This window comes from Pseudophryne corroboree, chromosome 1 (genome assembly GCF_028390025.1).
Source record: "Pseudophryne corroboree isolate aPseCor3 chromosome 1, aPseCor3.hap2, whole genome shotgun sequence".
Classification (NCBI taxonomy): Eukaryota; Metazoa; Chordata; class Amphibia; order Anura; family Myobatrachidae; genus Pseudophryne; species Pseudophryne corroboree.
Window position 1 is genome coordinate 401,938,354 of NC_086444.1, and position 24,167 is coordinate 401,962,520.

General features: G+C 48.3%; 1 protein-coding gene across 1 annotated transcript; it reads left to right on the forward strand.

Annotated features, from left to right (window-relative positions):
- The first annotated feature begins 567 nt into the window (after positions 1-567).
- On the forward strand, positions 568-1,922 carry C1H12orf76 (chromosome 1 C12orf76 homolog). Its single transcript, XM_063913224.1, has 2 exons — positions 568-1,038; positions 1,656-1,922. The coding sequence occupies exons 1-2, from the start codon at positions 723-725 to the stop codon at positions 1,739-1,741; spliced, it is 402 nt and encodes a 133-aa protein (XP_063769294.1). The 5' UTR covers positions 568-722; the 3' UTR covers positions 1,742-1,922.
- Positions 1,923-24,167: the final 22,245 nt, after the last annotated feature.

Genomic DNA, 24,167 nt, shown 5'->3' on the forward strand with positions numbered 1-24,167 from the left:
GAACAATCACAATGCTGGCACACAGAATTCCGACCCACATGCACTATTACCACTCGTGGGTGTCCAATTCTCTCTACTATTTAGTTTGTTCCATAAGTCATTATTCTACAGGACCATATATGTAGTCTTACCATATTATCCTTTTAAGCCGGGACACTGCAATTTGATAAACCATAGTGCACAGGTTCTCAAACTCTGTCCTCAGGACCCCACAGTTCATGTTTTGCAGGTCTCCTCACAAAATCACAAGTGAAATAATTAGCTTCACCTGTGGATCTTTTAAAATGTGTCAGTGAGTAATGAATACACCTGTGCACCTGCTGGGTTACCTGCAAAACATGCACTGTGTGGGGTCCTGAGGACCGAGTTTGAGAACCTGTGCCATAGTGATGTGGTTGCACCAAGAACAAGACAGTTCTAGGTCAAACCATAGAGCGGCAGAGTATACTTCAAGCAGCGTAATACTTATTATACAAGTGGGGAGCATGTCATACAGAGATCCTGGCCAGGGCTTGGGCGGGGTCCAGGTGGATCAGCGGGGCGGGGTGGTCATAAAAGCAGCCTGTATGAAGGTTGGACCGAGTAGTAGCAGCAGCACGGAGCCGGACACTCAGGCCTAGCACCGTGACATGAGTGCATTCAGCCTGTGACCCGGGCGCCCCCTACACCCGCGCTCTGCTGTCACCGCTATAGAGCACCCGCACAGCCAGGGGGCACCTCCGATGTGGCGTAGCGCGGCTGTCCCAGCAGCAGCGCCCCACTCTTCCTCCTCCCAATCAGGCCACCGGGGAGCTCCCGCCTCCTCCTCCCACCATGCCGGGACCTCCTCCCAGCCATCCCCCGTCAGTGCGGATTGGGATGAGATGGCGAGAGGGCGGCTGCTGAGGAGGAGGATGGAGGCGACGCTCCATAGCACGGAGCGGCCGCTGTCCCTTCTCATCATCACCCTGTCATTGTATGCATCCAGCGGCCACGCACAGACCGACAGCCCGCCGCACCCCAGCCGGCCCTATGACGTGTTGCTCAAACAGAACCTGGGTGAGAGTCGTGTGGGCATGCCGCCGGCCGTATGTTGGTATGCCGACTATATACAGGGTTCTGTGTGTGGGCATGCCTGCAGTGTTCTGTATGCGGGCCTACCGTGTGCAGGGGCTGCTGTGTGTGTCGGCATGCCGGCTGCATGTAGGGTGCTGTCTGTGCCACGATAGCTCTGCATTGTTCCCCATATTGGCATCCGTACTCGCATGACAATGTGCTCAGTGTTTGCCGCAGATCTCGCTCTGCTCTCACAATTCCCAGGGGGTGGTTGAGGAAATGTCATTTTCATTGGAACAAATGACTCAAAAAAACAAACGAAAAAAATCCCAACAAATTTCCAATTGCAGCAGATATAGATATGCATCCAGTACTCGGGAAAATATAAGTGTATGTTGAGATGACGATGGGCTTAAGTTTTTTGTATGATTGTCTGTGGTAACTAGCCAAACGCTGCGGGCATGGTGGCGCGCTACGCTATTTATTCTCCCCCCCCCCCAGGGGTGTCCACCCAAGAGAGAGAATACTTGTCGGTATACCAGCGTCTGTATGGTGAGCGCCGACATCCCGACAGGCGGTGTATCAAGTGCCACCCCTAACTGTGTGCTCCTGTCTTTCAGTGCTGCTGGGAAGCATCTTCAGTGTCCTGCTTATTGCCATGGTCCTGCTGGCTGTCTGTGTGTACAAACCAATCAGGAGGCGGTAGGAGCAATATGGACAAACCTGCTGAACACAAGAAGTGACCATCTCAGACCCTTGGGCATGCTGGGAATAGCTACTTTTCTCTGGTCATGGCAGAGCTAGTCTTTATGCTCCATTTTGTATGCTGCTGCTAGTGTTTTTCTAATAAGTTTATTACTTCAGAAATAGAACTTACCCTACAGTTATTACTTTCTGCTACAATATGTGCGTCTAACAATGCAGTACTGAGGAATGTATTACAGTATGTGATTGTTTACATTACAAGGTCAGAAAATGTCCTCTAGACTCAGACAGAAGTAACAGTAGAATGGATATGTTGTGCGGCGATGCGCCTATGGATACTCTTAATGGGATTGGTACCTAAAACCGACATAACAACAGTGGGATTCCGGCCACGGGTATACCGGCAGCGGGGCAAACGTTAACAAACCTGCAGCGGTATGCCCTGCTGCGGGCACAGTGGCTCGCTACGCTCTTCACAGAATTTGTTCTCCCTCTATAGGTGTCGTGGACACCCATAAAGGGAGGAAAGCCTGTGGCACCGGGATTTCGGCATCGGCATTGTGACGTTCAGGATCCCAACTAGCGGTATGGTAACCGCTTCCCCTCTTAATTATATCTCCTTATGTTACAAGGATAATGCCACCCAAGGCTTTCCTAAATAGGTGTATAGCGTTAGGCCTGATGGCTGTTACTGTATTACAGCTCTGATGAAAAAGACTTATTTATTACGAGTTATTTATATAGCGCACACATTCTGCAGCGCTCTACAGAAAATATTTGGCTATTCACATCGGTCCCTGCCCCAGTGGAGCTTACAATCTATATTTCCTACCACATGTACACACATTCACACTAGGGTTAATTTTTGTTTAGATCCAATTGACCTACCAGTATATTTGTGAATTGTGGGAGGAAACCCGAGTACCTGGAGGAAACCCACGCAAGTAGGGGGAGAATATACAAACTCCACACAGGTAGAGCCATGGTGGGAATCAAACCCATGACCTCAGTGCTGTGAGGCAGTAATGCTAACCATTACACCATCCGTACTGCCCAAATACTTGACTCATACCTGCTAGATAATTAGTAACTTCACCTTACCTGGTGGCTGGATGGGGTGGAGTGGGCATTCTAATCATTATTCCAAGGGTTTTTGCTGAACATTTGAATTGCTTGGCTAATGTGTTGGTGGGAACCAGGCTCAAGGGTGATTTATATAGTACATTTTAATCACTTGTATTATTTCCGAAGCCATGCAATCTTAAAATGAAGGATATTTAAGAAAGCTATTCAGATATCAGCCCATTGCCACTTCCAGACCGTCATGTAACCATGTCCCTCACAGTGGTTACATGCACACCAAACAACCCTCCTTTACATTGAAGAATGGATTCTGGAACCAGCTCAGAACCTGGTTAAAATTTGAATATTCTTTTTAGAGAAGCATTACCATTGGTGCCAATGCCAGCGCAGGATTCCTATTATACACTGGACAGAAAGTATGCTTTATATGTGGTATATGCACTGATTTCGCTACTTTGTCTTCTTTTGAGGAAATTTGTACATTCTATTGTGATACTGATTTGTTTATTTCAAATAAATATTATTTGTTTTAAAAAAAAACAAGTCTGTAGCCATGAAAACACACATGCAATCAGGTCCAGGGTGGAAGATATTTGTTTTCATATATGTGTGTGTGTGTGTGTATATATATATATATATATATGTGTGAGTGTGTGTATATGTATATATATATATATATATATATATATATATATATATGTATGTATATATATATATACATTTCTCTGACGTCCTAGTGGATGCTGGGAACTCCGTAAGGACCATGGGGAATAGACGGGCTCTGCAGGAGACTGGGCACTCTAAAAGAAAGATTAGGTACTATCTGGTGTGCACTGGCTCCTCCCTCTATGCCCCTCCTCCAGACCTCAGATTTCTGTGCCCGGCCGAGCTGGATGCACACTAGGGGCTCTCCTGAGCTCCTAGAAAGAAAGTATATGTTAGGTTTTTTATTTTACAGTGAGACCTGCTGGCAACAGGCTCACTGCAACGAGGGACTAAGGGGAGAAGAAGCGAACCTACCTGCTTGCAGCTAGCTTGGGCTTCTTAGGCTACTGGACACCATTAGCTCCAGAGGGATCGACCGCAGGACCCGTCCTTGGTGTTCGTTCCCGGAGCCGCGCCGCCGTCCCCCTTACAGAGCCAGAAGCATGAAGATGGTCCGGAAAATCGGCGGCAGAAGACTTCAGTCTTCACCAAGGTAGCGCACAGCACTGCAGCTGTGCGCCATTGCTCCTCATGCACACTTCACACTCCGGTCACTGAGGGTGCAGGGCGCTGGGGGGGGGCGCCCTGAGCAGCAATAAAAACACCTTGGCTGGCAAAATAATCACAATATATAGCCCCAGAGGCTATATATGTGATAATTACCCCTGCCAGAATCCATAAAAAAGCGGGAGAAAAGTCCGCGAAAAAGGGGCGGAGCTATCTCCCTCGGCACACTGGCGCCAATTTCTCTTCACAGTGCAGCTGGAAGACAGCTCCCCAGGCTCTCCCCTGTAGTTTTCAGGCTCAAAGGGTTAAAAAGAGAGGGGGGGCACTAAATTTAGGCACAATATTGTTTATACAAGCAGCTATTGGGGAAAATTCACTCAGTGATAGTGTTTATCCCTACATTATATAGCGCTCTGGTGTGTGCTGGCATACTCTCTCTCTATCTCCCCAAAGGGCTGTGTGGGGTCCTGTCCTCAGTCAGAGCATTCCCTGTGTGTGTGCGGTGTTTCGGTACGGCTGTGTCGACATGTTTGATGAGGAGGCTTATGGGGAGGCGGAGCAGATGCCGATAAATGGGATGTCGCCCCCTGTGGGCCGACACCAGAGTGGATGGATAGGTGGAAGGTATTAACCGACAGTGTCAACTCCTTACATAAAAGGCTGGATGACGTAACAGCTATGGGACAGCCGGCTTCTCAGCCCGCGCCTGCCCAGGCGTCTCAAAGGCCATCAGGGGCTCAAAAACGCCCGCTCCCTCAGATGGCAGACACAGAGGTCGACACGGAGTCTTGACTCCAGTGTCAACGAGGTTGAGACATATACACAATCCACTAGGAACATCCGTTACATGATCCCGGCAATAAAAAATGTGTTACACATTTCTGACATTAACCCAAGTACCACTAAAAAAGGGTTTTATGTTTGGGGAGAAAAAGCAGGCAGTGTTTTGTTCCCCCATCAAATGAGTGAATGAAGTGTGAAAAAGCGTGGGTTCCCCCGATAAGAAACTGGTAATTTCTAAAAAGTTACTGATGGCGTACCTTTTCCCGCCAGAGGATAAGTTACGCTGGGAGATATCCCCTAGGGTGGATAAGGCGCTCACACGTTTGTCAAAAAAGGTGGCACTGCCGTCTTAGGATACGGCCACTTTGAAGGTACCTGCTGATAAAAAGCAGGAGGCTATCCTGAAGTCTGTATTTACACACTCAGGTACTAGACTGAGACCTGCAGATAGTGCTGCTGCAGCGTGGTCTGTAACCCTGTCAAACAGGGATACTATTTTGCGAACATAAGTCGTCGTTTTATATATGAGGGATGCACAGAGGGATATTTTGCCGGCTGGCATCCAGAATTAATGCAATGTCCATTCTGTCAGGAGGGTATTAGAGACCCGACACTGGACAGGTGATGCTGACTTTAAAAGGCACATAGAGCCTTATAAAGGTGAGGAATTGTTTGGGGATGGTCTCTGGGACCTCGTATCCACAGCAACAGCTGGGAAGAAAATTTTTTACCTCAGGTTTCCTCACAGCCTAAGAAAGCACTGTATTATCAGGTACAGTCCTTTCGGCTTCAGAAAAGCAAGCGGGTCAAAGGCGCTTCCTTTCTGCACAGAGACGAGGGAAGAGGGAAAAAGCTGCACCAGTCAGCCAGTTCCCAGAATCAAAATTCTTCCCCCGCTTCCCAGTTCCCAGAATCAAAATTCTTCCCCCGCTTCCTCTGAGTCCACCGCATGACGCTGGGGCTCCACAGGCGTAGCCAGGTACGGTGGGGGGCCGCCTCAAAAATTTCAGCGATCAGTGGGCTCGCTCACAGGTGGATCCCTGGATCCTTCAAGTAGTATCTCAGGGGTACAGGCTGGAATTCGAGGCGTCTCCCCCCCGCCGTTTTCCTCAAATCTGCCTTGCTGACAACTCCCTCAGGCAGGGAGGCTGTGCTAGAGGCAATTCACAAGCTGTATTCCCAGCAGGTGATAGTCAAGGTGCCCCTACTTCAACAAGGACGGGGTTACTATTCCACACTGTTTGTGGTACCGAAACCGGACGGTTCGGTGAGACCCATTTTAAATTTGAAGTCCTTGAACACATACATAAAAAAATTCAAGTTCAAGATGGAATCGCTCAGGGCGGTTATTGCAAGCCTGGAGGAGGGGGATTACATGGTATCCCTGGACATCAAGGATGCTTACCTACATGTCCCCATTTACCATCCTCACCAGGAGTACCTCAGATTTGTGGTACAGGATTGCCATTACCAATTCCAAACACTGCCGTTTGGACTGTCCATGGCACCGAGGGTCTTTACCAAGGTAATGGCAGAAATGATGATACTCCTTCGAAAAAAGGGAGTTTTTAATTATCCCGTACTTGGACGATCTCCTTATAAAGGCGAGGTCCATGGAGCAGTTGTTGGTCAGAGTAGCACTATCTCGGGAAGTGCTACAACAGCACGGATGGATTCTATACATTCCAAAGTCACAGCTGGTTCCTACCACACGCCTGCTGTTCCTGGGGATGGTTCTGGACACAGAACAGAAAAAAGTGTTTCTCCCGCAGGAGAAAGCCAAGGAGCTGTCATCTCTAGTCAGAGACCTCCTGAAACCAAAACAGGTATCGGTGCATCACTGCACACGAGTCCTGGGAAAAATGGTAGCTTCTTACGAAGCAAAATTCCATTCGGCAGGTTCCATGCAAGAACCTTTCAGTGGGACCTCTTGGACAAGTGGTCGGAATCGCATCTTCAGATGCATCGGCTGATAACCCTGTCTCCAAGGACCAGGGTATCTCTACTGTGGTGGCTGCAGAGTGCTCATCTTCAAGAGGGCCGCAAATTCGGCATACAGGACTGGGTCCTGGTAACCACGGATGCCAGCCTTCGAGGCTGGGGGGCAGTCACACAGGGAAGAAATTTCCAAGGACTTTGGTCAAGTCAGGAGTCGTCCCTACACATAAATATTCTGGAACTGAGGGCCATTTACAATGCCCTAAGTCTGGCAAGGCCTCTGCTTCAAAACCAGCCGGTACTGATCCAATCAGACAACATCACGGCAGTCGCCCATGTAAACCGACAGGGCGGCACAAGAAGCAGGATGGCGATGGCAGAAGCCACAAGGATTCTCCGATGGGCGGAAAATCACGTCTTAGCACTGTCAGCAGTGTTCATTCCGGGAGTGGACAACTGGGAAGCAGACTTCCTCAGCAGACACGACCGACACCCGGGAGAGTGGGGACTTCATCCAGAAGTCTTCCAACTGTTGGTAAACCGTTGGGAAAGGCCACAGGTGGACATGATGGCGTCCCGCCTAAACAACAAACTAGATATTGCGCCAGGTCAAGGGACCCTCAGGCAATAGCTGTGGACGCTCTAGTGACACCGTGGGTGTACCAGTCGGTTTATGTATTCCCTCCTCTGCCTCTCATACCAAAGGTACTGAGAATAATAAGAAAACGAGGAGTAAGAACGATACTCGTGGTTCCGGATGGGTCAAGAAGAGCTTGGTACCCAGAACTTCAAGAAATAATATCAGAGGACCCATGGCCTCTACCGCTCAGACAGGATCTGCTACAGCAGGGGCCCTGTCTGTTCCAAGACTTACCGCGGCTGCGTTGGACGGCATGGCGGTTGAATTCCGGATCCTAAAGCAAAAGGGCATTCCGGAGGAAGTCATTCCTACGCTGATAAAAGCCAGGAAAGAAGTAACCGCAAACCATTATCACCGTATTTGGCGAAAATATGTTGCGTGGTGTTAGGCCAGGAAGGCCCCAACAGAGGAATTTCAGCTGGGTCGTTTTCTGCACTTCCTACAGTCAGGAGTGACTATGGGCCTAAATTTGGGTTCCATTAAGGTCCAGATTTCGGCTCTGTCGATTTTCTTCCAGAAAGAACTGGCTTCACTGCCTGGAGTTCAGACATTTGTAAAAGGAGTGCTACATATTCAGCCCCTTTTTTGTGCCTTCTGTGGCACCTTGGGATCTCAACGTGGTGTTGAGTTTCTTAAAATCACATTGGTTTGAGCCACTTAAAACTGTGGATTTGAAATATCTCACGTGGAAAGTGGTCATGTTATTGGCCTTGGCTTCGGCCAGGCGTGTGTCAGAATTGGCGGCTTTTTCATGTAAAAGCCCTTATCTGATTTTCCATATGGATAGGGCAGAATTGAGGACTCGTCCCCAGTTTCTCCCTAAGGTGGTATCAGCTTTTCACTTGAACCAATCTATTGTAGTGCCTGCGGCTACTAGGGACTTGGAAGATTCCAAGTTACTGGACGTAGTCAGGGCCTTAAAAATTTATATTTCCAGGACGGCTGGAGTCAGGAAAACTGACTCGTTTTTTATCCTGTAGGCACCCAACAAAATAGGTGCTCCTGCTTCTAAGCAGACTATTGCTCGCTGAATTTGTAACACAATTCAGCTGGAGCATTCTGCGGCTGGATTGCCGCATCCTACATCAGTAACAGCCCATTCCACGAGGAAAGTGGGCTCATCTTGGGCGGCTGCCCGAGGGGTCTCGGCTTTACAACTTTGCCGAGCTGCAACTTGGTCAGGGGCAAACACGTTTGCTAAATTCTACAAATTTGATACCCTGGCTGAGGAGGACCTTGAGTTCTCTCATTCGGTGCTGCAGAGTCATCCGCACTCTCCCGCCCGTTTGGGAGCTTTGGTATAATCCCCATGGTCCTTACGGAGTTCCCAGCATCCACTAGGACGTCAGAGAAAATAAGATTTTACTCACCGGTAAATCTATTTCTCGTAGTCCGTAGTGGATGCTGGGCGGCCATCCCAAGTGCGGATTGTCTGCAATACTTGTATATAGTTATTGCCTAACTAAAGGGTTATTGTTGAGCCATCTGTTGAGAGGCTCAGTTATATTTCATACTGTTAACTGGGTATAGTATCACGAGTTATACGGTGTGATTGGTGTGGCTGGTATGAGTCTTACCCGGGATTCAAAATCCTTCCTTATTGTGTCAGCTCTTCCGGGCACAGTATCCTAACTGAGGTCTGGAGGAGGGGCATAGAGGGAGGAGCCAGTGCACACCAGATAGTACCTAATCTTTCTTTTAGAGTGCCCAGTCTCCTGCGGAGCCCGTCTATTCCCCATGGTCCTTACGGAGTTCCCAGCATCCACTACGGACTACGAGAAATAGATTTACCGGTGAGTAAAATCTTATTTTCTCTATCGTCCTAAGTGGATGCTGGGGTTCCTGAAAGGACCATGGGGAATAGCGGCTCCGCAGGAGACAGGGCACAAAAAAGTAAAGCTTTACTAGGTCAGGTGGTGTGCACTGGCTCCTCCCCCTATGACCCTCCTCCAGACTCCAGTTAGATTTTGTGCCCGAACGAGAAGGGTGCAATCTAGGTGGCTCTCCTAAAGAGCTGCTTAGAGAAAGTTTAGTTTAGGTTTTTTTCTTTACAGTGAGTCCTGCTGGCAACAGGATCACTGCAACGTGGGACTTAGGGGGAAAGTAGTAAACTCACCTGCATGCAGAGTGGATTTGCTGCTTGGCTACTGGACACCATTAGCTCCAGAGGGATCGAACACAGGCCCAGCCGTGGAGTCCGGTCCCGGAGCCGCGCCGCCGACCCCCTTGCAGATGCTGAAGCGTGAAGAGGTCCGGAAACCGGCGGCTGAAGACTCCTCAGTCTTCATAAGGTAGCGCACAGCACTGCAGCTGTGCGCCATTTTCCTCTCAGCACACTTCACTGGGCAGTCACTGAGGGTGCAGAGCGCTGGGGGGGGGCGCTCTGAGAGGCAAATATAAACCTTATACAAGGCTAAAAATACCTCACATATAGCCCATAGGGGCTATATGGAGATATTTAACCCCTGCCTGACTGGAAAAATAGCGGGAGAAGAACCCGCCGAAAAAGGGGCGGGGCCTATCTCCTCAGCACACGGCGCCATTTTCTGTCACAGCTCCGCTGGTCAGAACGGCTCCCAGGTCTCTCCCCTGCACTGCACTACAGAAACAGGGTAAAACAGAGAGGGGGGGCACATTAATGGCTATATATATATATATTAAAGCAGCTATAAGGGAGCACTTAATATAAGGATATCCCTTGTATATATAGCGCTTTGTGGTGTGTGCTGGCAGACTCTCCCTCTGTCTCCCCAAAAGGGCTAGTGGGTCCTGTCTTCATTAGAGCATTCCCTGTGAGTTTGCGGTGTGTGTCGGTACGTGGTGTCGACATGTATGAGGACGATATTGGTGTGGAGGCGGAGCAATTGCCAAATATGCAGATGTCACCCCCCAGGGGGTCGACACCAGAATGGATGCCTTTATTTGTGGAATTACGTGATGGTTTATCTTCCCTTAAACAGTCAGTTGAGGACATGAGGCGGCCGGACAATCAATTAATGCCTGTCCAGGCGCCTCAAACACCGTCAGGGGCTGTAAAACGCCCTTTGCCTCAGTCGGTCGACACAGACCCAGACACGGGCACTGATTCCAGTGACGACGGTAGAAATTCAAACGTATTTTCCAGTAGGGCCACACGTTATATGATTTTGGCAATGAAGGAGACGTTACATTTAGCTGATACTACAGATACCGTAAAACAGGGTATTATGTATGGTGTGAAAAAACTACAAACAGTTTTTCCTGAATCAGAAGAATTAAATGACGTGTGTGATGAAGCGTGGGTTGCTCCTGATAAAAAGTTGATAATTTCAAAAAAGTTATTGGCATTATACCCTTTCCCGCCAGAGGTTAGGGCGCGCTGGGAAACACCCCCTAAGGTGGACAAGGCGCTCACACGCTTATCCAAACAAGTGGCGTTACCCTCTCCTGAGACGGCCGCACTTAAGGATCCATCAGATAGAAAGATGGAAGTTATTCAAAAGAATATATACACACATGCAGGTGTTATACTACGACCAGCTATAGCAACTGCCTGGATGTGCAGTGCTGGAGTAGTTTGGTCAGAATCCCTGATTGAAAATATTGATACCCTAGATAGGGACAATGTTTTACTGTCGTTAGAACAAATAAAGGATGCATTTATCTATATGCGTGATGCACAGAGGGATATTTGCACACTGGCATCTCGGGTGAGTGCTATGTCCATTTCAGCCAGAAGAGCCTTATGGACACGACAGTGGACAGGCGATGCGGATTCAAAACGTCACATGGAGGTTTTGCCGTATAAAGGGGAGGAGTTATTTGGAGTTGGTCTATCAGACTTGGTGGCCACGGCTACTGCCGGGAAATCCACTTTTTTACCTCAAGTCACTCCCCAACAGAGAAAGGCACCGACCTTTCAACCGCAGCCTTTTCGCTCCTACAAAAATAAGAGAGCAAAGGGCTTGTCGTACCTGCCACGAGGCAGAGGAAGAGGGAAGAGACACCAACAGGCAGCTCCTTCCCAGGAACAGAAGCCCTCCCCGGCTCCTGCAAAAACCTCAGCATGACGCTGGGGCCTCTCAAGCGGACTCGGGGACAGTGGGGGGCCGTCTCAAAAATTACAGCGCGCAGTGGGCTCACTCGCAGGTAGACCCCTGGATCCTGCAGATAATATCTCAGGGGTACAGGTTGGAATTAGAGACGGATCCTCCTCATCGTTTCCTGAAGTCTGCCTTACCAACCGTCTCTTCCGAAAGGGAGAGGGTGTTGGAAGCCATTCACAAGCTGTACGCTCAGCAGGTGATAGTCAAAGTACCCCTATTACAACAAGGAAAGGGGTATTATTCCACTCTATTTGTGGTACCGAAGCCGGATGGCTCGGTAAGGCCTATTCTAAATCTGAAGTCCTTGAACCTCTACATAAAAAAGTTCAAGTTCAAGATGGAGTCACTCAGAGCAGTGATAGCGAACCTGGAAGAAGGGGACTTTATGGTATCCTTGGACATCAAGGATGCGTATCTACACGTTCCGATTTACCCCGCACACCAGGGGTACCTCAGGTTCATTGTTCAAAACTGTCACTATCAGTTTCAGACGCTGCCGTTCGGATTGTCCACGGCGCCTCGGGTCTTTACCAAGGTAATGGCCGAGATGATGATTCTTCTTCGAAGAAAAGGCGTATTAGTTATCCCATACTTGGACGATCTCCTAATAAGGGCAAGGTCCAGAGAACAGCTGGAGACAGCTTTAGCACTATCTCAAGAGGTGCTAAGACAACACGGGTGGATTCTGAATATTCCAAAATCCCATTTAATCCCGACAACTCGTCTGCTGTTCCTAGGAATGATTCTGGACACGGTTCAGAAAAAGGTTTTCCTTCCAGAGGGAAAAGCCAAGGAGTTATCCGATCTGGTCAGGAACCTCCTAAAACCAGGAAAAGTGTCAGTACATCAATGCACAAGAGTCCTGGGAAAAATGGTGGCTTCTTACGAAGCAATTCCATTCGGCAGATTCCATGCAAGAATATTCCAAAGGGATCTGTTGGACAAATGGTCAGGGTCGCATCTGCAGATGCACCTGCGAATAACCCTGTCACCAAAGACAAGGGTGTCACTTCTGTGGTGGTTGCAGAAGGCTCACCTATTAGAAGGCCGCAGATTCGGCATTCAGGATTGGATCCTGGTGACCACGGACGCCAGCCTGAGAGGCTGGGGAGCAGTCACACAAGGAAGAAACTTCCAGGGAGTATGGACGAGTCTGGAAAAGTCTCTTCACATAAACATTCTGGAACTAAGAGCAATCTACAATGCTCTAAGCCAGGCGGAACTTCTCCTGCAAGGAAAGCCGGTGTTGATTCAGTCGGACAACATCACGGCGGTCGCCCATGTAAACAGGCAGGGCGGCACAAGAAGCAGGAGTGCAATGGCAGAAGCTGCCAAGATTCTTCGCTGGGCGGAGAATCACGTGATAGCACTGTCAGCAGTGTTCATCCCGGGCGTGGACAACTGGGAAGCAGACTTCCTCAGCAGACACGATCTTCATCCGGGAGAGTGGGGTCTACATCCAGAAGTCTTCAACATGTTAATAGACCGTTGGGAAAGACCAATTGTAGACATGATGGCGTCTCGCCTCCACAAGAAACTGGACAAATATTGCGCCAGGTCAAGAGATCCACAGGCAATAGCTGTGGACGCACTGGTAACTCCTTGGGTGTACCAGTCAGTGTATGTGTTTCCTCCTCTGCCGCTCATACCAAAGGTATTGAAGATCATACGGCAAAGAAGAGTAAGAACAATACTAGTGGTTCCGGATTGGCCGAGAAGGACTTGGTATCCGGAACTTCAAGAGATGCTCACGGACGAACCGTGCCCTCTACCTCTGAGAAGGGACCTGCTACAGCAGGGTCCCTGTCTTTTTCAAGACTTACCGCGGCTGCGTTTGACGGCATGGCGGTTGAACGCCAGATCCTAAAAGGGAAAGGCATTCCAGAAGAAGTCATTCCTACCTTGATTAAGGCACGGAAGGAAGTCACCGTGAAACATTATCACCGCATTTGGCGAAAATATGTAGCGTGGTGCGAGGATCGGAGGGTTCCGACGGAGGAATTCCAACTGGGTCGTTTCCTACATTTCCTGCAATCAGGATTATCTATGGGTCTCAAATTGGGATCCATTAAGGTTCAAATTTCGGCCCTGTCAATATTCTTCCAAAAAGAATTGGCCTCTGTCCCTGAGGTCCAGACTTTTGTCAAGGGAGTACTGCATATACAGCCTCCTGTGGTGCCTCCGGTGGCACCGTGGGATCTAAATGTAGTTTTAGATTTCCTCAAATCCCATTGGTTTGAACCATTGAAAAAGGTGGATTTGAAATATCTCACATTGAAAGTGACTATGTTACTAGCCCTGGCCTCTGCCAGGAGAGTATCTGAATTGGCGGCTTTATCTTATAAAAGTCCTTATCTAATCTTCCATTCGGATAGGGCAGAACTGCGGACTCGTCCGCATTTTCTCCCTAAAGTGGTATCAGCATTTCATCTGAACCAACCTATTGTGGTGCCTGCGGCCACTAGCGACTTGGAGGACTCCAAGTTGTTGGACGTTGTCAGAGCCTTAAAAATATACATTGCAAGGACGGCTGGAGTCAGAAAATCTGACTCGCTGTTTATATTGTATGCACCCAACAAGTTGGGCGCACCTGCTTCTAAGCAGTCGATTGCTCGTTGGATTTGTAACACAATTCAACTTGCACATTCTGTGGCAGGCCTGCCACAGCCTAAAACTGTAAAAGCCCACTCCACAAGGAAGGTGGGCTCATCTTGGGCGGCTGCCCGAGGGGTCTCGGCATTACAACTCTGCCGAGCAGCTACGTGGTCGGGGGAGAACAAGTTTGTAAAATTTTACAAATTTGATACCCTGGCAAAGGAGGACCTGGAGTTCTCTCATTCGGTGCTGCAGAGTCATCCGCACTCTCCCGCCCGTTTGGGAGCTTTGGTATAATCCCCATGGTCCTTTCAGGAACCCCAGCATCCACTTAGGACGATAGAGAAAATAAGAATTTACTTACCGATAATTCTATTTCTCGGAGTCCGTAGTGGATGCTGGGCGCCCATCCCAAGTGCGGATTATCTGCAATACTTGTACATAGTTATTGTTAACTAATTCGGGTTATTGTTAAGGAGCCATCTTTAAGAGGCCCTTTCTGTTGTCATACTGTTAACTGGGTTTAGATCACAAGTTGTACGGTGTGATTGGTGTGGCTGGTATGAGTCTTACCCGGGATTCAAAATGCCTCCCTTATTGTGTATGCTCGTCCGGGCACAGTACCTAACTGGAGTCTGGAGGAGGGTCATAGGGGGAGGAGCCAGTGCACACCACCTGACCTAGTAAAGCTTTACTTTTTTGTGCCCTGTCTCCTGCGGAGCCGCTATTCCCCATGGTCCTTTCAGGAACCCCAGCATCCACTACGGACTCCGAGAAATAGAATTATCGGTAAGTAAATTCTTATTATATACACTGCTCAAAAAAATAAAGGGAACACTAAAATAACACATCCTAGATCTGAATGAATGAAATATTCTTAGTAAATACTTTGTTCTTTACATAGTTGAATGTGCTGACAACAAAATCACACAAAAATTATCAATGGAAATCAAATTTATTAACCCATGGAGGTCTGGATTTGGAGTCACCCTCAAAATTAAAGTGGAAAAACACACTACAGGCCGATTCAACTTTGATGTAATGTCCTTAAAACAAGTCAAAATGAGGCTCAGTAGTGTGTGTGGCCTCCACGTGCCTGTATGACCTTCCTACAACCCACACAAGTGGCTCAGGTAGTGCAGCTCATCCAGGATGGCACATCAATGCGAGCTGTGGCAAGAAGGTTTGCGGTGTCTGTCAGCGTAGTGTCCAGAGCATGGAGGCGCTACCAGGAGACAGGCCAGTACATCAGGAGATGTGGAGGAGGCCGTAGGAGGGTAACAACCCGGCTGCAGGACCGCTACCTCCACCTTTGTGCAAGGAGGAACAGGAGGAGCACTGCCAGAGCCCTGCAAAATGACCTCCAGCAAGCCACAAATGTGCATGTGTCTACTCAAACGATCAGAAACAGACTCCATGAGGGTGGTATGAGGGCCTGACGTCCACAGGTGGGGGTTGTGCTTACAGCCCAACACCGTGCAGGACATTTGGCATTTGCCAGAGAACACCAAGATTGGCAAATTCGCCACTGGCGCCCTGTGTTCTTCACAGATGAAAGCAGGTTCTCACTGAGCACATGTGACAGAGTCTGGAGACGCCAAGGAGAACGTTCTGCTGCCTGCAACATCCTCCAGCATGACTGGTTTGGCAGTGGGTCAGTAATGGTGTGGGGTGGCATTACTTTGGGGGGCCGCACAGCCCTCCATGTGCTCGCCAGAGGTAGCCTGACTGCCGTTAGGTACCGAGATGAGATCCTCAGACCCCTTGTGAGACCATATGCTGGTGCGGTTGGCCCTGGGTTCCTCCTAATGCAAGACAATGCTAGACCTCATGTGCCTAGAATGTGTCAGCAGTTCCTGCAAGACGAAGGCATTGATGCTATGGACTGGCCCGCCTGTTCCCCAGACCTGAATCCAATTGAGCACATCTGGGACATCATGTCTCGCTCCATCCACCAACGCCACGTTGCACCACAGACTGTCCAGGAGTTGGCGGATGCTTTAGTCCAGGTCTGGGGGGAGATCCCTCAGGAGATCATCCGCCACCTCATCAGGAGCATGCCCAGGCATTGTAGGGAGTTCATACAGGCACGTGGAGGCCACACACACTACTGAGCCTCATTTTGACTTGTTTTAAGGACATTACGACAAAGTTGGATCGGCCTGTAGTGTGTTTTTCCACTTTAATTTTGAGTGTAACTCCAAATCCAGACCTACATGGGTTAATAAATTTGATTTCCATTGCTAATTTTTGTGTGATTTTGTTGTCAGCACATTCAACTATGTAAAGACCAAAGTATTTAATAAGAATATTTCATTCATTCAGATCTAGGATGTGTTATTTTAGTGTTCCCTTTATTTTTTTTGAGCAGTGTATATATTTCGCAGTAGCGGCACTGAGCGACGACTTCTCCAAAGAATGAAAACACCATCACTCTGGATTATGTCAACGTTTGAGCATCATTTATTTCTCTGACGTCCTAGTGGATGCTGGGAACTCCGTAAGGACCATGGGGATTAGCGGCTCCGCAGGAGACTGGGCACAAAAGTAAAAGCTTTAGGACTACCTGGTGTGCACTGGCTCCTCCCCCTATGACCCTCCTCCAAGCCTCAGTTAGATTTTTGTGCCCGGCCGAGAAGGGTGCACACTAGGGGCTCTCCTGAGCTTCTTAGTGAAAGTTTTAGTTTTAGGTTTTTATTTTCAGTGAGACCTGCTGGCAACAGGCTCACTGCCTCGAGGGACTAAGGGGAGAAGAAGCGAACTCACCTGAAGTGTAGAGTGGATTGGGCTTCTTAGGCTACTGGACACCATTAGCTCCAGAGGGACCGAACACAGGCCCAGCCTCGGAGCTCGGTCCCAGAGCCGCGCCGCCGGCCCCCTTACAGAGCCAGAAGCAAGAAGAGGTCCGGAAAAATCGGCGGCAGAAGACTTCGGTCTTCAACAAGGTAGCGCACAGCACTGCAGCTGTGCGCCATTGTTACTCAGGCACACTTCACACTACGGTCACTAAGGGGGGCAGGGCGCTAGGGGGGGGCGCCCTGAGCAGCAATGTAAAACACCTTGGCTGGCATAAATAAACCACATATAACCCCCAGGGCTATATGGATGTATTTTAACCCCTGCCAGAACTTGCAAAAAAGCGGGAGAAAAGGCCGCCGAGAAGGGGGCGGAGCCTATCTCCTCAGCACACAGGCGCCATTTTCCATCACAGCTCCGCTGGAAGGACGTCTCCCTGACTCTCCCCTGCAGTCCTACACTACAGAAAAGGGTAAAAAAGAGAGGGGGGGCACTAATTTGGCGCAGTTTTGATAATACAGCAGCTATAAAGGAAAAGCACATTTTATAGTGGTATTCCTGTTTATATATAGCGCTCTGGTGTGTGCTGGCATACTCTCCCTCTGTCTCCCCAAAGGGCTAGTGGGGTCCTGTCCTCTATCAGAGCATTCCCTGTGTGTGTGCGGTGTGTCGGTACGATTGTGTCGACATGTTTGAGGAGGAAAATGAGATGGAGGCGGAGCAATTGCCTATTATACAGTTGTCACCCCCTGGGGAGTCGACACCTGAGTGGATAAGCTTATGGAAGGAATTGCGTGACAGTGTCAGTTCGTTACGACAGACAGTTGACGACATGAGACAGCCGGCTACTCAGCTTGTGCCTGTCCAAGGGTCTCAAACGCCATCAGGGGCTTTAAAACGCCCGTTACCTCAAATGGCAGACACAGACACGGATACTGACTCCAGTGTCGACGATGATGAGACAAACGTGACTTCCAGTAGGGCCACACGTTACATGATTGAAGCAATGAAAAATGTATTGCATATCTCTGATAATACAAGTACCACTAAAAAGGGTATTATGTTTGGTGAGAAAAAACTGCCTGTAGTTTTTCCTGTATCCGAGGAATTAAATGAAGTGTGTGATGAGGCGTGGGTTTCCCCCGATAAAATACTGATAATTCCTAAAAGGTTATTGGCATTGTACCCTTTCCCGCCAGAGGATAGGGCACGTTGGGAAACACCCCCTAGGGTGGATAAAGCGCTCACACGTTTGTCAAAACAGGTAGCACTACCCTCTCCTGATACGGCCGCCCTAAAGGAACCTGCCGATAGAAAGCTGGAGAATATCCTAAAATGTATATACTCTCACACGGGTGTTATACTGCGACCAGCAATCGCCTCAGCCTGGATGTGCAGTGCGGGCCTCGCGTGGTCGGATTCCCTGACTGAAAATATTGATACCCTAGATAGGGACAGTATATTACTGACTATAGAGCATTTGAAGGATGCATTTCTATATATGCGTGATGCACAGAGGGATATTTGCCGACTGGCATCAAGAGTTAGCGCGCTGTCCATTTCTGCTAGAAGAAGTTTATGGACACGGCAGTGGTCAGGTGATGCGGATTCTAAAAGGCACATGGAAGTATTGCCTTATAAGGGGGAGGAGTTATTTGGGGTAGGTCTATCAGACCTGGTAGCCACGGCAACTGCTGGAAAATCCACATTTTTACCCCAGGTAGCTTCTCAACCTAAGAAGACGCCGTATTATCAGGCGCAGTCCTTTCGGCCCCATAAGGGCAAGCGGGCAAAAGGCGCCTCATTTATGCCCCGTGGCAGAGGGAGAGGAAAAAGGCTGCAACAAACAGCCAGTTCCCAGGAACAAAAGCCCTCTCCCGCCTCCGCAAAGTCCTCAGCATGACGCTGGGGCTTTACAAGCAGACACGGTGGGGGCCCGTCTCAAGAAGTTCAGTGCGCAGTGGGCCCACTCGCAAGTGGACCCCTGGATCCTCCAAGTGGTATCTCAGGGGTACAAATTGGAATTCGAGACGTCTCCCCCTCGCCGTTTTCTAAAGTCTGCTTTACCGACGTCTCCCTCAGACAGGGAGGCAGTATTGGATGCCATTCACAAGCTGTATTCCCAGCAGGTGATAATCAAGGTACCCCTCCTACAACAGGGAAAGGGGTACTATTCCACACTATTTGTGGTACCGAAGCCGGACGGCTCGGTGAGACCAATTTTAAACCTAAAATCCTTGAACACTTACATACAAAGGTTCAAATTCAAGATGGAGTCACTCAGAGCAGTGATTGCAAACCTGGAAGACGGGGACTATATGGTGTCTCTGGACATCAAAGATGCTTACCTACATGTCCCAATTTGCCCTTCTCACCAAGGGTACCTCAGGTTTGTGGTACAGAACTGTCACTATCAGTTTCAGACGCTGCCGTTTGGATTGTCCACGGCACCCCGGGTCTTTACCAAGGTAATGGCCGAAATGATGATACTCCTTCGAAGGAAGGGAGTTTTAGTTATCCCTTACTTGGACGATCTCCTGATAAGGGCAAGATCCAGGGAACAGTTGGAAGTCGGGGTAGCACTATCTCAGATAGTGCTGCGTCAGCACGGTTGGATTCTCAATATTCCAAAATCTCAGCTGCTCCCGACTACCCGACTCCTATTCCTAGGGATGATCCTGGACACAGTCCAGAAAAAGGTGTTTCTCCCGGAGGAGAAAGCCAGGGAGTTATCCGAACTAGTCAGAAATCTCCTAAAACCAGGCCAAGTCTCAGTGCATCAATGCACAAGGGTCCTGGGAAAGATGGTGGCTTCTTACGAAGCAATCCCATTCGGCAGATTCCACACAAGAACCTTCCAGTGGGATCTGCTAGACAAATGGTCCGGGTCGCATCTTCAGATCATCAGCGGATAATCTGGTCACCAAGGACAAGGGTGTCTCTCCTGTGGTGGTTGCAGAGTGCTCATCTTCTAGAGGGCCGCAGATTCGGCATTCAGGACTGGGTCCTGGTGACCACGGATGCCAGCCTGAGAGGCTGGGGAGCAGTCACACAGGGACGAAATTTCCAGGGCTTGTGGTCAAGCCTGGAGACATCACTCCACATAAATATCCTGGAGCTAAGGGCCATCTACAATGCTCTAAGCCTAGCAAGACCTCTGCTTCAAGGTCAGCCGGTGCTGATCCAGTCAGACAACATCACGGCAGTCGCCCACGTAAACAGACAGGGCGGCACAAGAAGCAGGAGGGCAATGACAGAAGTTGCAAGGATTCTTCGCTGGGCGGAAAATCATGTGATAGCACTGTCAGCAGTGTTTATTCCGGGAGTGGACAACTGGGAAGCAGACTTCCTCAGCAGACACGACCTCCATCCGGGGGAGTGGGGACTTCACCCAGAAGTCTTCCACATGATTGTGAACCGTTGGGAAAAACCAAAGGTGGACATGATGGCGTCCCGCCTCAACAAAAAACTGGACAGGTATTGCGCCAGGTCAAGGGACCCTCAGGCAATAGCTGTGGACGCTCTGGTAACACCATGGGTGTACCAGTCAGTGTATGTGTTCCCTCCTCTGCCTCTCATACCCAAGGTACTGAGGATCATAAGAAGGAGAGGAGTAAGGACTATACTCGTGGCTCCGGATTGGCCAAGAAGAACTTGGTACCCGGAACTTCAAGAGATGCTCACAGAGAAGTGGCCTCTACCTCTAAGAAAGGACCTGCTTCAGCAGGGACCCTGTCTGTTCCAAGACTTACCGCGGCTGCGTTTGACGGCATGGCGGTTGAACGCCGGATCCTGAAGGAAAAAGGCATTCCGGATGAAGTCATCCCTACCCTGATCAAAGCCAGGAAGGATGTAACCGTGCAACATTATCACCGGATTTGGCGTAAATATGTTGCGTGGTGCGAGGCCAGGAAGGCCCCTACAGAGGAATTTCAACTGGGTCGTTTCCTACATTTCCTGCAAACAGGACTGTCTATGGGCCTAAAATTAGGGTCCATTAAGGTTCAAATTTCGGCCCTGTCGATTTTCTTCCAGAAAGAACTGGCTTCAGTTCCTGAAGTTCAGACTTTTGTCAAGGGGGTACTGCATATACAGCCTCCTTTTGTGCCTCCAGTGGCACCTTGGGATCTCAATGTAGTTTTGGGTTTCCTAAAATCACATTGGTTTGAACCACTCTCCACTGTGGACTTAAAATATCTCACTTGGAAAGTGGTAATGTTGTTAGCCCTGGCTTCAGCCAGGCGTGTCTCAGAATTGGCGGCTTTATCCTATAAAAGCCCTTACCTAATTTTTCATACGGACAGGGCAGAATTGAGGACTCGTCCTCAATTTCTCCCTAAGGTGGTTTCAGCATTTCACTTGAACCAGCCTATCGTGGTGCCTGCGGCTACTAGGGACTTGGAGGACTCCAAGTTGCTGGACGTAGTCAGGGCCCTGAAAATATATGTTTCCAGGACGGCTGGAGTCAGGAAATCTGTCTCGCTGTTTATCCTGTATGCACCCAATAAGCTGGGTGCTCCTGCTTCTAAGCAGACTATTGCTCATTGGATTTGTAGTACAATTCAGCTTGCACATTCTGTGGCAGGCCTGCCACAGCCTAAATCTGTAAAAGCCCATTCCACAAGGAAGGTGGGCTCATCTTGGGCGGCTGCCCGAGGGGTCTCGGCGTTACAACTTTGCCGAGCAGCTACTTGGTCAGGGGCAAACACGTTTGCTAAATTCTACAAATTTGATACCCTGGCTGAGGAGGACCTGGAGTTCTCTCATTCGGTGCTGCAGAGTCTTCCGCACTCTCCCGCCCGTTTGGGAGCTTTGGTATAATCCCCATGGTCCTTACGGAGTTCCCAGCATCCACTAGGACGTCAGAGAAAATAAGAATTTACTTACCGATAATTCTATTTCTCATAGTCCGTAGTGGATGCTGGGCGCCCGTCCCAAGTGCGGATTGTCTGCAATACTTGTACATAGTTATTGTTACAAAAATCGGGTTATTATTGTTGTGAGCCATCTTTTCAGAGGCTCCTCTGTTATCATGCTGTTAACTGGGTTCAGATCACAGGTTGTACGGTGTGATTGGTGTGGCTGGTATGAGTCTTACCCGGGATTCAAAATCCTTCCTTATTGTGTACGCTCGTCCGGGCACAGTATCCTAACTGAGGCTTGGAGGAGGGTCATAGGGGGAGGAGCCAGTGCACACCAGGTAGTCCTAAAGCTTTTACTTTTGTGCCCAGTCTCCTGCGGAGCCGCTAATCCCCATGGTCCTTACGGAGTTCCCAGCATCCACTACGGACTATGAGAAATAGAATTATCGGTAAGTAAATTCTTATTTTAGACCCTTTCGTCAGGATACAAAACGAAAAGGGTCTAAATAAATGATCTTTGGAGAAGTCGTCGCTGAGTTCCGCTACTGCAAACTATATTCAATTTATCCCTTGTGGGATTAGATGGCATCGGGACGCAAGTATTTATGTAACAAAGGAGTACCGGTCTTTTCAACTGTGTGTATGTGTATATATATATATATATATATAGAGATAGATAGATAGATAGATAGATAGATAGATATCCAAAATACTTCTGGTTCCAAGCATTTTGGATATGGGATAGAGAGAGAGAGAGAGAGAGAGAGAGAGAGAGAGAGAGAGAGAGAGAGAGAGAGAGAGAGAGAGAGAGAGAGTGTGTGTGTGTGTGTGTGTGTGTGTGTTTTTTTCTATGGCAAGTATTTATGGTATAGCAAGTGCACCCCTATAGTTCCTCCAGCTGAGGACTCATTCACCTGCAACACCTGGTCCTGTATGTTTGGAACCTTACTGTTGAAGTGTGTTTAAAACTACCTATTTATATCTGTATACCATTATGTACTCTTACACGTTTTTGTTACTTTTCTTATTGTAATGAAATGTAAAAGTAGATGTAAAGAAATGCAATGCAGAGGTAACAATAAAACACCCAAAAACTTTTCCACAATAGTCTGATTGACAATAGAGAGGCGGGGACGGTTGCCTAGGGGCTCCCACACATTGCTATATCAACAGGGCGGGGAGGGGAATTGTGGCATGTGCGAACTTGTGAATTGGGGTTTCTGTGTGGCATAATGTGAACTGGTGGCACTACAGTGTTTTTTTTTTTTTACACATGTGTGATAGGAGTATTTACACATACTTTTTAATAACATCACCAGCATATTTTATTGGCAGGGGCTCCACAATTTAGTTGCCCTGGGCCCCCACAAATCCTAATCTGGTCCTGACTGACTATATGTTGGATAAAACGCTCATCTCAATGTTTTCCACTTGTACCCAGAAGCAACTTGCATCAAATTGGTCCATATCTTATTGTTGTTGTTACTATTTATAATAGCGCTAGCATATTCCATTGTGTTTTACAATTGGGAACACAATAATAAAATAGATAAGAGGGCCATGCTCACAATAATACAATCTATAGGGAAAGTTTATTAATAAAATATTTCTTATACAGAAAGGTCATGTCTGATAAATGCTGACATTTATTATTTTAATCACTTACTAATAACTTGCTAATATTAGTGTATATGCAATGTGTCATTAAAAAATACTGTGTTAACTGTATACAACTAATTATTGCAGAACGTCTTTGCTACACTTACGTTTTATTCTACAAAGTTTTACAAAGGATTATTAGTTTTCCATTTCTTAGCATGCAAACTATTGTACAAGGGTGGTTCAATAAGGTAACAAGATCTCTTTTTGCCTAAATTTATTCAACTCGTACAAACTGTATACATATAAACAGTAGTACTTGGCCTTGGTACAGATTACTTTTCCTCATAGTCCCCATACTTGTCTAACCATTTGTTCAAATAGTACACCAAGGTATCTATCCCGGAATTGAAGAAATACATTGTAAGCGCCTGAAGCCCACAGGGGCTTTATTGGAGTGATCTCTGGGGAGTTTAGAGGCCATGACAACACCTTGAACTCTGTAATGTTCCTCAAACAATTATTGCATTATCCTGCTGAAAGAGACTACTGCCACCAGGGAATATTGTTGTAATGAAGGGGTACACTTGGTCCGTAACAATGTTTAGATAGGTGGTAGGTGTCAAAGTAATATCCACATGAATGCCAGGACCCAAGGTTTCCTGGCAGAACGTTGCCCAGAGCATCACACTGCCTGTGCCAGCTTGCCTTCTTCCCAAAGCGCATAGTGGTTTAATCTCTCCCCCAGGTAAACACGTCCCAGGCCCTCGACATGATGTAGAAAAAAAGGGGTTCACTAGGCCACCCTCTTCCAATGCTCTATGGTCCAGTTTG